A 15,986-nucleotide genomic window follows, 5' to 3' on the forward strand; every position below is an offset into this window, starting at 1 on the left:
TTACAAATGCAGAAACAGTCCCAGGTGCAGGTATTATTATAATAAGAAACTTTTCCAAGGGTACCACCCGGTGAATGCCTGGACTGGTTAATTCTAAAGTCGTGGTCACCTTGCAGACCTTGTCCCCACTCTCCTGGGAGAGCCCGGAGCTGGTGGGGTTCCCCTGCCTCCCTCCCTAAGCCCTCCTGTTTTCACAGCTACCTCTCATCCCCTTCTCAGGAAGGCCCACAGTGCTGGACCCCAGGCTGGGGTGGGCAAGGATGAGGAGTGGGGACAGAGGCTGGCATGTGGGGCAAGGGAGAGAGGGGCGGAATTACGGGACGCCGCTGCCAGGACTGCAATGGGAGGAGGAGTGTGTCCCCTACTTCGGAGGGGCGCTCGGGCTCTGTGGAGACAGCGCCATGCGGGAGGCGGGCCCGGGGCGCCCTCGCTCGGTGGGCACAGGTGCGCGGGTGCCATGACGACTGCGTTGCATGAGCCCCCTCCTTCCCCTGGCCTGGAGGCACGGAGCGGGGCGGGCGGCTGAGCCCGGCGGGCAGCAGCGCTGCGCGGGAGCCAGTCAGCCCGAGGGGAGGGAAACCGGCCAGGGCCTGGGGCCTGGGAGCGCACGCCCACTGCCCACCTCTACCCGGACCGACCGGACCTGCGGAGCGTGGAGGCAGGGGCGCAGCCCGCAACCGAGTGCCCGGGACAGTCCCTCCGCCCGCTGGCCCGAAGGGGCCCGCTGCCTCCCGCCATCGGAGACCGCCGGAGCCCGCAACAGGGGGCAGCATGGAGGGTGAGTGGTCCGGGGCTGGGATTCAGCGGTGGGGCTGGGTACCGACTGCGGGGGGGGCATGGGGCTGAGGGAGAGGAGAGGGGCCAGGCAGCTGATCACCCACGGCTGTCCAGAGTCAGACGATGTGACACTCTGTGTGTGACAGAGACAGAGACACTGAGAGAGGGAGAGAGACCTGGGGTGCCCATGGGTTCATGGGGGGTGTGTGTGTGTGTGCATGTGTATGTGAGAGAGACAGATAGAAAGAGACAGATGGAGAGAAAGACCTGGTGGTGCTCTGTATTCATGTTGTGTGTGTGTGTGTGTGTGTGTGTGTGAAAGAGAGAGACAGAGACAGAGACAGAGACATAGAGAAGACACTGAGAGAGACAAAAGACAGGCAGAGAAACACTTGGGGGTGCCTTTGTATTCATGTTGTGCATGTGTGTGTGTGTGTGTGTGTGAGAGAGAGAGAAAGAGAGAAAGAGAGAGAAAGACCTGGGGTGCCTCTGTATTTGTGTTGTGCATGTGTGTGCATGTACAAGACACACACACACACACACAGAGAAAGAGAGAGACCTAGGGATAACTCTATGTCCCTGTTGTGTGTGTGCCCGCACACGGTCCCTGCTATCTGAGCAGAGAATCATTTCAGACCAGGTGAGGAGGTGAGGACAGCTTGGCTGTTAGATTCAGAGGAATTGTCACTCACTTTGTCTGCTTGAAGGGGTGGGGTTGTGGGGGAGATGGGATTCTAGAGGTGATATCCTCCATGCAGAATTTCTCTCCCTAGGGAAAGGAGAGTGAACTATGGACCTTACCTCCAGGATTTTAAGGGATAGTGGCCCAAGGCATAAGGCTGCTTGCTCCCACCTTACCAGAACCCTCTCTCAGCCATTGTGAACAAGGGGAACCATATTTAGGCTAAGAAACTGGAAAACAGAGGGCTGGTCCACTGTCTTGCTGAGTGTCTTTGAGATGGCGCCTAAACCTTTCTGTGCCATGGGTCACCCATCTATCAAATGGGGGAACTTAACATTCAACTGGCTTCACAGGGTGTATGTGAGGATAAAATAAGATGTGTTGTACAACACGCCAGTATGAGACAGCTGCTGCAAGAGGTAATAAAACCCCAAAATTCCAATTAGTAATTGCAAACACTGCTGTTAAAAAAGAAAATCAAGTTTTATAGAAAATCTTGTGAGGCTGCACTGGTAGTTTTCCAATGAGCAAGGGTATGAAAAGTACACACACAAAAGAGGCAAGAAGGAATCAATAACCCAAGAGGAATCTGGAAGATTGGCAGGATCTGTAAGAATGGTGTTAGCAAAGACTGCAGCTCCAGTGAACAGAAGTCGGGGGAAATTGGCAAAGACAAGAGTGAAGAGCTTTCAAAGTCTAAGAATAACAAGAAGGAATCTGCTCTGGCTTAGGCTTGAGGGCAGGCAGAGCAAGGCACAGGCAATTTTACTTGAAATTGTGGAATAAAGAGGATAAGGAGGAGATTGAGACCCAAGATAGTCGAGCGATAGGAAGAAGACATTAAGTCACCTAAATGAGCTCACTCATTGTAGCCCAGACATATGACATCCCAGGGGCCCAGAGGTATTCACAGATACAATCATTGCTTATGAGGAAATTACAGAGAATGAAGGAAGTGCCAGAAAACTGAAGATGGGCAAATGTCCTGATTTTCAGAAAAGGGAAATATAGATTTTTTATTTAAAAAGCCTCTACATTGCTAAGATTAGTTTTGACCTCTATTAAAATTCCAGAAGAAATTATCAAACACAGTGTACACTTAGGAGACAACAAAGCACGTGCTCAGCTCAGAGTTTTTTCAAATTCTGAGCTGCACCCTTGCAAAGATGTGTGCCTGAGCATGTTCATCACAGTGCAAAATTGGAAACCATCCAGATAGCCATAAATTACGTAAATTAAATAAAAAATGAGACACACCTGCAATGGCATACTATGCAGACATTAAAAACTGTGCTTAGGTTTTTCTTTATTGACATGGAAATATGTTCACTACCTACTGTGAGTAATTAGAAAAAAACAGGTTTTTGAACGCATGTGTAGTATGATCCCCTTTATGCAAAACTACATAGGTTTATTATTGGAAATACACATATACAAGTGTATACACAAAGAGGTAGTCACTAACATCTTTGTTTGATTCTCCTGCTTCTGAAAGCAGACCCTAAGACAAGAGCTTGGGTATAGGGAGTTTATTTGGGAGATGATGCTGGGCAGTGGAAGTGAGGGAATGAGGAGAGTGAGATGAAGAAGGGAGAAGAGGCAAGAAATAGGTGCCTTAATGAGCTGGTTTTAGCTGTGGGCAACTGAGGGGTTCTATCCTGCTGGGGACACTCTGAGAAAAATGCAGCATGAACCCGAGGTTTACCGCACCTGAGAGGTGGCATTGGCTGCTTCACCTCCCCACTGGTCTAGTATTGCCCCACTCCCGCAGTTTTGGGTTGTCCCTTTTTGTGACTTCAGAGAAAGCAGAGCAGAGAGACTCCCAGGTGCGGACTCGGTGGGTGCTGAAAATTTGAGGAACCATTCACCCCAGCTGATATCTTTGGGCCAATGGGATGTGGCAGGCAGAGAGCATCACACACACAGGGGTTCTCTCTGGATGTGAGGGTTCTGTCATGTTTACTGTCTCTTTTAAGGTGCTCAGAATTCTTTGTTGTTGTTGTTGCTGTTTGAGATGGAGTCTCACCCTGTCGCCCAGGCTGGAGTGCAGTGGCTTGATCTTGGCTTACTGCAACCTCTGCCTCCTGGGTTCAAGTCATTCTCTTGCCTCAACCTCCTGAGTAACTGGGATTACAGACATGTGCCACCACACCTTGCTAATTTTTGTGTTTTTAGTAGAGACGGGGTTTCACCATGTTGGCCAGGCTTGTCTCGAACTGCTGACCTTGTGATCCACCCACCTCGGCCTCCCAAAGTGCTGGGATTACAGGTGTGAGCCACCACACCCAGCCTAGAATTCTTTTATAATAAGCACACGAAACAAAAAAAGCATTTCAAAAAGAAAGAAAATAATGTATTGTTCATTAGGAGCCTATATTATACTCACTAAGAACAAATCCAGGAGCTCAAACAACTCAACAGCAAGAAAACAAAAAACCCAATTAAAACATGGTAAGAAATCTGAATAGACATTTCTCGAAAGAAAACATACAAATGGCTAACAGGTGTATGAAAAAATGCCCAATATCACTAATGATTAGGAAAATGCAAGTTAAAACCACAATGAGACATCATCCCATACCTATCAGGATGCCTTTTACCAAAAAGATGAACGATAAGTAAGTGTTGGTGGAGATGTGGAGAAAAGAGAACCCTTGTGTGGTGTTAGTGAGAATGTAATAAATTTGCACAGCCATTATGGAGAACAGTATGGAGGTTCCTCAAAAAGCTAAAAATGGAATTACCATATGATCCAGCAAGCTCATTTCTCGGTACTTATCCCAAAATCTGAAATTAGTTACTTGAAGAAATGTCTGCACCACCAGGTTTATTGCAGCGCTATCCACAATAGCCAGGCTATGGAATCAACTTAATAGCCAGGCTATGGAATCAACTTAAGTGTATATCAAACGATGAATGGATGAGGATCATGGGGTATGTAAACACAATGGAATACTATTCAGCCTTTAAAAAGACAGAATTGTGTCATTTAAAACAACATGGACAATATTGGAGAACATTATACCACATAAAATAAGTCAAGCAGAGAAAGACAAATACCACATGTTCTCACTTATATATTGAATGTAAAACAATAGAACTCATAGAACCAGAGAGTAGAATGGCTCTGTGGTGGGGGAGAATGGAGTGATGGTGGTCAAACAGTACAAAATTTCAGTTAGACAGAAGAAATGGTTTTCTTTTTTTGAATTATATTGCACAGCATGATGCAACATAGAGTTAATATAGAGTTAATAACAGAGTATTGTACATTTCAAAATTGCCAAAAAGGCCATGTACAGTGGCTCATGCCTGTAATCAGAGCATTTTGGGAGGACAAAGGGAGCAGATCATTTGAGGTCATGAGTTCGAGACCAACCTGGCCAACATGGTGAAACCCCATCTCTATTAAAAAATACAAAAATTAGCTGGGTGTGGTGCCACACACCTGTAATCCCAGCTACTCGGGAGGCTGAGGCAAGAGAATTGCTTGAGCCCGGGAGGTGGATGTTACAGTGAGTTGAGATTGTGCCACTGCACTCCAGCCTGGGCAACAGAGCAAGACTCCACCTCAAGAAAAAAAAAAAAAAGATTGAGTCTGGGCACCGTGACTCATGCCTCTAATCCCAGCAGTTTCGGAGGGTGAGGCAGGCGGATCACTTGAGGTCAGGAGTTTGAGACCAGCCTGACCAACATGGTGAAATCCCATCTCTACTAAAAATACAAAAATTAGCTGGGCCTGGTGGCAGGCGTCTGTAGTCCCAGCTACTCGGGAGGCTGAGGCAAGAGCATTGCTTGAACCTGGGAGGTGGAGGTTGCAGTGAACCCAGATCATGCCACCGCACTCCAGCCAGGGCTACAGAGTGAGACTCTATCTCCAAAAAAAAAAAAAAACAAAAACAAAAAAACAAAAAAAAACAAGACACAAACATAGAGAATTAAATTCAGTCTCTCATGCTCAAAAGCTTTTTGTAGCTCTCTCGTTAATAACTGAAATTGCATTATTAGAGCTTTCCTTTTTCTAATTTAATGTCTGACTCCTTTTGAAATGCAAAAGCCCAAAAGAGACAGCGCTTTGTTACGAGTCATTTCCTCATCCACGTGAAGAAGTTTATCAGAATATTTCCTAAAAGAAGATTCTGCTAGGGTTAGAGAGAGAGAGAACATTAAGTAACCTAGGACTCCAAGCGGTGATGCCTCGTTAGGAGGTAATGGATCTCTAAGGGGTTAGGTGTACTCTTCTATTACTTCTCAGCTGAGCACAGAGTGACCCTGGTTCTGCCTCTGGCCATTGTGTGCCTGCTTCAGGCAAGGTTTTAGGTGATATATGCACTGTTCATAAAGTGTCGGCTTTGTAGCAGAAGCCTCAGGAAGGCAAAGTTCCCTCCAAATCAAGGATCCCTAACTGCTGCTAATGGACCTTAGAGGTCTTTATATGTGACCTGATGATACCCAAAGAGGATGAGGAAATGGTTGGAGGTGGCAGAGCCTGAGCAGGAGCTCAAACTCAGAACACGTCTCCTGGCTTATTTGATGCACCCTGAATCCCAGAGCCAAGCAAAACCTGGAGGTCTACCACTACTGCATGCTGTATTCTTAGAGCAAGTCTCTTTTTGTCTTTGAGTTTTGATTTTCCTGTGAAATGAAGATAATTCTCCTTTCCTTGTCAGAGATAGCTTGATGTTATATAAAACATATTTCAACAATAATGAATAATGGAAATACTATCTAATAGCACCTATGGGATACAGCTAAAGCAGTGCTTCTAGGAGAATTCATAGCCTTTAGTACCTAACTTACTTATCAACATTCATTAATCATATTTATGTTCTAGGCCCTGTGCCAGATAATGAGGAGCATTTCAAGCTGAACAAGGCATGGTTTCTACCCCTAAGACATTTCTAGTTTAACTAAAAGAAAAAAAAAAAATCTCTACACTTAGCTGAAGCAGGATGTGAAATGTGGCCAGGACTGCAGGTAAACTGAACCAGCAGACCTTGAGGAAGCAGACAGCCATTGAACCCAGAAAGGTGCTCTGGGCATATGTTTAGCCTTTTCAAGAGAAAGAGAGGGGAAATCCCTGCCTCCCCTTTACTTTCCCCTCCTCTTCCACCTTAAGCCTCTTCTACTTCCACTTTCTGAGGCCTGGAATTCTTTTAAATAGACTGGGAGTACAGGTTCAGTATGTGATAAAGGCAGTTCAGTTTTCACTGTGAGGTAAATGACTTGTATCAGAACCTTTTCTGAATACAAGTTTTGATGGGTGAAAACAGAGACCTCCTGGAGGAAGTAAGGAGAAATAAAAAGGGCTCAGAGTAGAAGAGAAGTGTAAAGAGGGGCTCGTTTGGGGGCTCTGGATGGCTGTATTGGCAACTCAGCCCTCAAATTATTTGGCCTTTGCCAATCCAAATGATTCTTGGAAGGGCAGCCTGCTCTCACTCACCAAAAAGAGGCCAGGCTTGCAAAATCCATGTTGCTGTGGTGGGTGCCTGGGATGGAGGGGCTTTGGTTCAGCCTGCAAGAGGAACAGTAGGAGGCTGCAGTTCTCAAGAGGCCTCCTTCCTCCTAGATCCTCTACCACATCTACTTTTTACTTTCCTAAGTAGTGCTAAGAAAGCTTTTGCCAAGGCTTGCTTCCCTGGGAACAAACCCAAATGAACTGAAACCACACTGCGACCTCCTGGTTCCACACAGCTGCCTGGCAGATAGCTAATGCTGGCAATAAGCAGTCTGAAGTTCTGCAAGGACCTCTGTAATTTACTCTGCTGTCTCTCTGAATGTATTAACAACTCCATGAGGTTGGGAGAGGCAGGAAGCCCAGGTCATCCACATTCGAAAGCCAAGGAGAACACAGAGATGAAGCAGATCTCCCCAGTTCTCTTAGGAATACCAAGAGGTGGCATGGGGGCTTAGGGTCCACTCTCATCAGTCTCCCAGCCACCCCAAACTAACTATACCTCCCTTTAAAAATTGTACCAAAGCAGCTTTAAGACAAGTTCCCAAGCTTCTCCTCCAAACCAAGTTTCCCAGCCCCCTAACCTCTCTCTCGCTCTTTTTTTTTTTTTTTTTCCGAGATGAAGTCTCCCTCTGTTGCCCAGGCTGGAGTGCTGTGGTGCCATCTCAGCTCATTGCAACCTCCATCTCCCAGGTTCAAGCAATTCTCCTGCCTCAGTCCCCCCAGTGACTGGGATTACAGGCCTGTGCCACCACACCCGGCTAATTTTTTGTATTTTTAGTAGAGATGGGGTTTCACCAGGTTGGCCAGGCTGGTTTCCAACTCCTGACCTTGTGATCTGCCTCCTTCCATCTCCCAAAGTGCTGGGATTATAGGCATGAGCCACCGTGCCCAGCCCCCAACCTCTCTTATATGCAGTCAGTGACCACCATGGGGCCAGCTCTCAAGGCTATGCTTTCCGATTCCCGGGTCCGTGTCCTTTCCTCTCTGCATGAGCACAGTCTCCGTGGAAGATTACATGGCCTGTTAAGAGACAGCATGTGGGATGCTGTTGGGGAGCGAGGTGAGCGCAAACATCTAATCTAGGGAACAGGAACCTTGGGGGGTCTATGGTGCTACCCCTGCTCATCTCTACCACTTCCTCTGACACTAGGATTCTGAACCTGGACTCTGCAGACTCCCAGGAGGTCCATAGATGACTAACTTGAATCCCCTTGTATTCACCAAGACACTAGGATTACAAGCAACAGAAACAAGTGCTGGCCGACCTAACCAACACTGGGAATCCATTGGAAGGGTGTAGGGAGGTCATCCAAGGGAAGGAAAAGCTGTGTTATGAAGACTCAGAGGCAAATCCAAAGCAGAAGGGGTCTGATTGGCATCCTCTGGCCAGGGGTTGGTGCAGACTCCTGATGGACGGTCCCTCAAAAGCTCCATGTGAGGAGGAGGCTGACTCCCTAGGGGAAAAATCAGTACTCGAGAAACAAGGGGTCATGGATGCAGGGTGAGCCCAAACCCTGATGCCCAACACTCCCCTGAAAGTGTGTGTCAAAATCCAGGGCTCTTTTTGGGAGAGGATCCAATGCTTTTGGAGACCATAAATTCCTCCAGACAGGAACTGTTGATTGGCATAACAAAAGGAAGCCCTAGGAAAGCATCTGTGAAGGAATCAAAATGCATCAGAGTCTTAAAGAATTTGATGACCCCCAAAATGTTAAGCCACACTAAACTTGACTGTGAGTGGTGGGAGGGCAGGGACTGTATGATTCAGTGGTTCTCAAATCTGGCTACACATGGAAATCACCAGGGGAGTTTTTTGAAAAATACCAGTGCCTGAACAACCCCATTCCCTGCCCATCATCCATATCACCCTACCACCCTGTAGAAATTCTGATCCAGTTGGAAGGGGAGGGATTTGTATTGTTAAAAGCTAGGTGATTTTGATATGAGTCAGGACCAAGAACCAGTGACATCATCAGTATTTTATCACATGTATCAGAGTTTCCTTCTGATTAGAAAGGTTAGATGCAAGCTAGAAAAACCAAAAATAAAAATCACTTGAGGAAACACCACCCCTTGTGGACAAACAGTTATTTTTTCTGTTCATCTATAGTTCACATAAACGTACACTTTTTATAGCGTACAGACTTATAATGCATGTACATACCATTTTGTAACCATTACTATGTCCCATGGTCAATACTTTCCCTGTCACCCTGAGACCTCACTCTGTTCCGTAGGGTAAACCGTGAGAAGTGGAATGGCTGGATCTGGGGGCGGGTCCCTCACCAGGGCTCTGGACAGATGTGCCTCAACTGTGAAGAGCTGGTTTGTTGTCCCCGCACCCTGCACCCCTCCCTACAGGGCACATCCATTCACTGGCCCGTACTGAATACTTCAATCGTCAATCTGTTAGACAGACAGACAGACAGAAAGAAAGAAAGAAAGAAAGAAAGAAAGAAAGAAAGAAAGAAAGAAAGAAAGAAAGAAAGAAAGAAAGGAGGGAGGGAGGGAGGGAAAACAGAAAGAAAAAGAGAAAGAAAAAGAAAGAAAGAAAGAAAGAAAGAAAGAAAGAAAGAAAGAAAGAAAGAAAGAAAGAAAGAAAGAAAGAAAATAATAGAAAGAAAACAATCCCTAAATGGATGAGCTTAACCCAGAATCAGTCTAGGTGTTTCCCTGAGTTCACAGGCCTCCTACTGATGGCTTCATCCTTGTTACCATTTGCTTGTTGATCCTGGGAACACATGGGTGCTCCACCTCTTCCTGAGAGGCTGCCAGGGAACCCAGGCCTGGATGGAGAGGCTCTGGACCCACTGAAGAAAAGGTTAACCCAACAACCAAAGCAAAATTGCATTGCTTAGATTACAAATGAACTTCAACTTTTTGTTTCGTGTAGTGAACAGCCATCAGTCCTGTTCATGCTGCATGGACTCGGCAGCCCTGTGTTGTGTTCTTCAGTGGGTTCAGCCCCTCTCCATCCAGGCCTGGAGAGAGGTGGAGCACCTTAGCCCTTGTTCACAGTCCCCCTTCATTCTCCCTTTCTCTACTGTCTTCTTGCCTTTCTCAACTAAAGTTCCGTGGAGGAGATGAAGGGGAAAAACATCAAAGAGTTTAAGGGTATAATAATTGAGTTCCAGCGGAAAACAAATGGTGCACTCAGAAGGGGTTTAAGTGAATAGAGTTTAATGGAAGAGGGGAGCAGTAAGAGAACCAGCCAGAAACAGTGAAGCACCCAGGGACTTACAACCACAGGAAACTGTTACCATTTGCAGGCCTGTGAGTGCAAGGAGAGGGAAGAGTGTTACTGTAGTCAGGCGAGGGCTAGAGCCATGAAAGGGGACTCACCCAATAAGAGCAGGCTGTGGCCATAGGAAAAAACAGCTGCTGGAAAAATTGGGCCAGCCAGGAAGGGAATCAGAAGACAAATACCCTGACCTCTCTCTCTGCTCCTGCCCTCCCATCTCCTTTGTGCCTGGCATTGGCTGAACCCAGCTAGAAGCCAGAAGACAAGGGAACCAGGGCAATGCAGAACTTAGAGGTTAGCCTCTGGGGCACACAGCAGGGCCAAGAAAGTTGGAACCTAAATAAGGTGGGGGGGAGGTTAATAAAGAATAACCCACATTGGAGAATGAGTTATGGGCAAGACAGGGCATGAAGTACAAGATCAGGGTTTGAGTGGTTTTAGGCTGAAAGTCTTGGATCAGTGCATCCAGTTGCAACTGGAGCTGGGGACATACTTGGGGGACCAGGGCATGGTTAAGATTGGGATACGGAGGGTCTCATTAGTGGTGAGAAATCAGTAATCTCTTCTTTGCCTAAGGTCCTGACCCATATATTCCTTTGGTCCTAGGGGAGCCCTCCCAGCCTCCCAACAGCAGTTGGCCCCAAAGTCAGAATGGAACTAACACTGAGGCCACTCCGGCTGCAAACCTCACCTTCTCCTCCTACTACCAGCACACTTCCCCTGTGGCGGCCATGTTCATTGTGGCCTACGCGCTCATCTTCCTGCTCTGCATGGTGGGCAACACCTTGGTCTGTTTCATCGTGCTCAAGAACCGGCACATGCGTACCGTCACCAACATGTTTATCCTCAACCTGGCCGTTAGTGACCTGCTGGTGGGCATCTTCTGCATGCCCACCACCCTTGTGGACAACCTCATCACTGGTGAGTGCAGGCAGTTGGCAGCAGAAGTGTCCCCCACCCCCACTTCAACTTCTCAGATAAGGCCAGAAATCGAAGCTTGAAAGACAGACATCGTTGCTGGGCTGGCCTCTTGGCCATGCCATGGTCTCGAACTCTTAAGACAGTCTTGGGGCTGAAGAGTTAGACTAGAAATAAGAGATATAATGAATTCCCTGTTTTCTTTATGCCTGGCATGATGTTACTTTTCATGCATTATCTTAATTCATCCTCACAACAATCCAATGAAGTAGAGTTTATGGTCCTCCCCATTTTATGGAAGAGGAAACATGCTCAGAGTGGTTAAGAAACTGGTCTGTAGTCACACAGCTAATAGGTGTCAAGGTCCACATTCTCACACCCATACTTCTAATTATTATATCATTCAGTCCCACTCTCTCATGGAGCTCCCATGGGCAGAATTAGAGCCAATGGGGAGAAGTGGAAGGGAGGCAGGTTTCCTCTGAGTCAGGAACTAAAACTCCACTCATTTGAGCTGGAAATTGATCAGGGCACAGAAGAGAGTCCTGCCTGTAAATAATGAGCTCTCCATCCCTTGGAGTGTCTAAGCAGGAACTGGCCGGCCACTCAGTGGACTACTTGACCTCTAAATTCCTGCCCGTGCATCCTGCAGATGTCAAAACAGCACCATCTACTCTCTACTCGCTCATGCGACTGGCCTTTCTTGTTTTAGAATCAAGTTTCCACCAACCTGAGACTCCAGGTGAGGGACTGCTTTTCAGAGATACAGAGACCCCTAGAGGTCCTAGCCTGCAGATTCTGAGCTCAGAGCTCCCAGCAGCTCACTGGTCCTCAGGATCCAGAGCCATTCAGAGTGAGTTCACTGACTCAGGGCAGAGGGAGCCACAGCCTGGGTTTCTGTAGGTTCTAGGACCCAGGAAGTGGAGACAGTGCAGAGTCAGCTCCCCTCCACAGTACCGGCTCTGTCTGGTGGAACCGTTACCCACTGCTGAGTCCCAGCTTCCTTTGCCGATGCTGAACATAAACTGCATCCCTCTCCTTTCCAACACGTAGACACACACACATGTGTACTCAGGCACATATGTGCAGAGATGCACACATGCATATGCATAAATACATGCATACCAGTCAACAGTGATATAATGAGGTCACTACCTGGTTAAGGTGGTGTCTCTCAGTCTTTTTCACATACTCATATTCAAAATATTGTTTGAATACATAAAACATTCAGATGGTTCAATAGTCAAAAGCTACCAAAGTTCTCCAGTGAAAAATCTCCCTTCTGCCCCTGTCCTCTGGCGTCCCGGCTCCTATCCCTCCTGGGAGGCAACTAATGTTGCCAGTTTCTTGTGTCTCTTTCAAAAAATATTTTATTCGAGTGCAAGCAAATTAAGCACATGCTAAGGTTCCAAACAGTCCCGTAATTTTACTTCCCACCACACCCCACTTAAAAATATATCATGTATGCTATAAAAAAGATTCATTAAAAATCAACTTACATGTTGTTATCCCATATTAATAGATAAAAGAGTTTCTCATTCTTTTCACCAACTGCTTAGAACTCCATCGTATGAATGTACTACAATTGATGCTGATTTGTATTTATGTTGTTTCTAATAGAATCTTCTGCAATTAAATAAAACTTCACACAGTTTCCTTTTTTTCTCTTTCTTTCTGTCTGTTTCTCTCTCTCTCTTTCTTTTTTTTTTTTGGAGTCTCACTCTGTCACCCAGGCTGGAATGCAGTGGTGTGATCTCGGCTCACTGCAACCTCCGCCTCCCAGGTTCAAGCAATTCTCCTGCCTCAACCTCCTAAGTGGCTGGGATTATAGGCGCCCGCCACCACACCCAGCTAATTTTTGTATTTTTAGTAGAGACGGGGTTTCTCCATGTTGGCCAGGCTGGTCTTGAACTCCTGATCTCAGGTGACCTGCCTGCCTCGGCCTCCCAAAGTGCTGGGATTGCAGGCATGAACCACTGCGCCGGCCTCTTTTTTGGAGACAGTCTCACTCTGTCATTCAGGCTGCAGTGCAGTGGCACAATCATGGCTCACTATAGCCTCAACCTCCCTGGGCCCAGGTCCTGGGACTATAGGCATGTGCCACCACGACTGGCTAATTTTTCTATTTTTGGTAGAGATGGGGTTTTGTCATGTTGCCCAAACTTGTCTCAAACTCCTGAGTTCAAGCCATCTGCCTGCCTCAGCCTCCCAAAGTGGTGGGATTACAGGAGTGAGGCACCATGCCCAGCTTTTTCTTGTTTTTTGTTTTGTTTTGTTTTGTTTTTTGAGATGGAGTCTCGCTCTGTCGCCCAGGCTGGAGTGCAGTGGCTGGATCTCGGCTCACTGCAAGCTCCGCCTCCCGGGTTTACACCATTCTCCCGCCTCAGTCTCCAGAGTAGCTGGGACTACAGGCACCTGCCACCTCGCCCGGCTAGTTTTTTTGTATTTTTTAAATAGAGACGGGGTTTCACCATGTTACCAGGATGGTCTCGATCTCCTGACCTCGTGATCTGCCCATCTCAGTCTCCCAAAGTGCTGGGATTACAGGATTGAGCCACCGCGCCTGGCCCATGCCCAGCTTTTTCTTCCTTTCTTCTTTTTTTTTTTGTAACTCACATACAGAAGGTTGAGTCATTCATTCAGTCTACAGTTCATGGCACTATGTGATTTCCTACTCTGTTGCAAAGCTCTTCTTTTGTTTATTTGTTTCCTTCTGTATACCTATTCCACTCTCCATCTCTTCTCTGACCCAGAGGCAGCCATTCTGTTATATTTCTGTCTTTTGTATGCATTAGTAGAAAATGTGCTGTGAATGTATGCATGTTTTACATTTAAATATTTTTGTTAAGATATAATTTAACATACATTAAAATCTGCCTTTTTAGTATATAGTTCCACAAGGGTTTTGCTGTTGTTGTTGTTGTTGCTTTTTAAAAAGACACGATCTTGCTCTGTCACCAAGGCTGGAGTGCAGTGGTGAGATTATAGCTCACTGTGACCTCAAACTCCTGGCCTCAAGAGATCTTCCCACCTCAGCCTCCCCAGTAGCTGGGACTACAGAAATGTGCTACCATGTGTGGCTAATTTTATTTTTAATTTTTGTTTTCGTAGAGTTGGAGTCTCACTATATTATCCAGGCTGGTCTTGAATTCCTGGGCTCAAGTGATCCTCCTGCTTCTTCCTCCCAAAGTGCTGGGATTACTAAGCTGGCTGAGAATAGTATTTAGAAGCCAAGGTCTGGGTTCTAGGTGTGCTCATGTGTATTGGGGTGTCATTGCTTCTAGGTGCTCTCAAGGGACAGAGCTAGGAAATATATGTATACTAACAGAAATATTTAACACACATATCTTTATTTCTGTATCTGTCCACCTGTATGTGTATTAACATGAGTTCAGACTGATACTTTTGATTCCAACCCACTGTCACAGGATTCATTTTAACTTGACCCTCTTCCTTATTGGTAACTTCATTTTCAGACAGTGAGAAATCTAGCTGTATTTATCTACAACATATTTACTTACTGGTTCAATCTTAGTATACACATAAGGTAGCTTCATTATTGCTAACATACTTCTTTCTGTGATTGAGGTTTTCCTGATATTTTCCCATAATTAGATCCCATTTATTCAGTTTTGTCGAGTACACACATTTATTAATGACAGTACAGAATTTGTATACAGTTCTTTTTGCTGTTATAGTATACAGTCCAAAATGTTTTGCAAAGTTACTCCAGTTAGTGTGTTTCTTCTTCACCCCTTCAATGTAAATATTATTCAATTTAAATACAATATTATTCTTTTGTAATACAATTAAGCTTATTTGTTAATGTTTGTATTTCACTTTGGGTCCCCCTCCCCAACCACATTGTGATAGATGATAATTATTTATTTTTTGAGTAAGTGAAACATTGCCATGATTCTAAAAAGTCAGAACCATAAAAAGATACACTCAGAGAGGCATCACTCTCATTATCTCATTCACCCAGTATTTCTACCCAGTTCTTATCTTCTCTCTGTTTAGATAGCTAATCTCATTATTCTGATTTATCTTTTCTGTATTTCTTTGGTACAATGAGAAAATAAGCATATATTTTCTTAATCTCTTTTTTCTTACATGAAAGGTAATATACTACAGACAGTCTTTATACTTTGCTTTTTGCAAACCACATGCCTGTGGTTCCAGCTACTCAGGAGGCTGAGGCGGGAGAATCGCTTGAGCCAAGAAGTTGAGGCTGCAGGGAGCCATGATCACACCATTGTACTCCAGCCTGGATGACAGAGCAAGACTCTATCTCAAACAACAAAACACAAAACAAAACAAAACAACTGATGTCTGGGTCCTATTACTAGAGATTCTGATTGTAACTGGCCTGGCATGGGTCTGAGCATTTGTTCTTTGCATAGCTCTCCAGGCGATTCTCATGAGCAGCCAGTGTCAAGAACCGCTGACCTAGAACCTGAGACAGGGCTATGGGAGCAGAGAGCCAGGCAGGGCTGGATGGTCTAAAGCTCATGGAAAGAAATCATTGGTCAATATAAAGAAAATCTCACTAATACTGTTGGCCCTTGAACAACATGGGTTTGAACTGCATGGGTCCATTTATATGAGGGTTTTTTTCAACTAAATGCAGATTAAAAATACAGCAAAACCCGTGTATATTAGGCCATTCTCATGCTGCTATAAGGACATACCTGAGACTGGGTAATTTATAGAGGAAGAGGTTTAATTGACTCACAGTTCTGCAGGGATGGGAAGGCCTCAGGAAACTTACAATCATGGTGGAAGGGGAACCATATCCTTCTTCACAAGTCAGCAGGAGAGAGAAGAATGAGAACTGAGTGAAGGGAGAAGCCCCATATAAAGTCATCAGATCTCGCAATGAGAACTTACTTACCATTACAAGAATAGCA

General features: G+C 45.8%; 1 protein-coding gene across 1 annotated transcript in view; it reads left to right on the top strand.

Moving 5' to 3' along the window:
• Window positions 1-317: 317 nt before the first annotated feature.
• Window positions 318-15,986, top strand: part of NPFFR1 (neuropeptide FF receptor 1) — a 28,469-nt gene continuing 12,800 nt past the window's right edge. The window contains exons 1-2 of the mRNA XM_073019076.1: window positions 318-778; window positions 10,765-11,079. Of these exons, the coding sequence (XP_072875177.1) occupies window positions 772-778; window positions 10,765-11,079 (322 nt within the window). The 5' untranslated portion in view covers window positions 318-771. The remainder of the gene's footprint in view (window positions 779-10,764; window positions 11,080-15,986) is intronic.

Source organism: Chlorocebus sabaeus, chromosome 9 (assembly GCF_047675955.1).
Source record: "Chlorocebus sabaeus isolate Y175 chromosome 9, mChlSab1.0.hap1, whole genome shotgun sequence".
Classification (NCBI taxonomy): domain Eukaryota; kingdom Metazoa; phylum Chordata; class Mammalia; order Primates; family Cercopithecidae; genus Chlorocebus; species Chlorocebus sabaeus.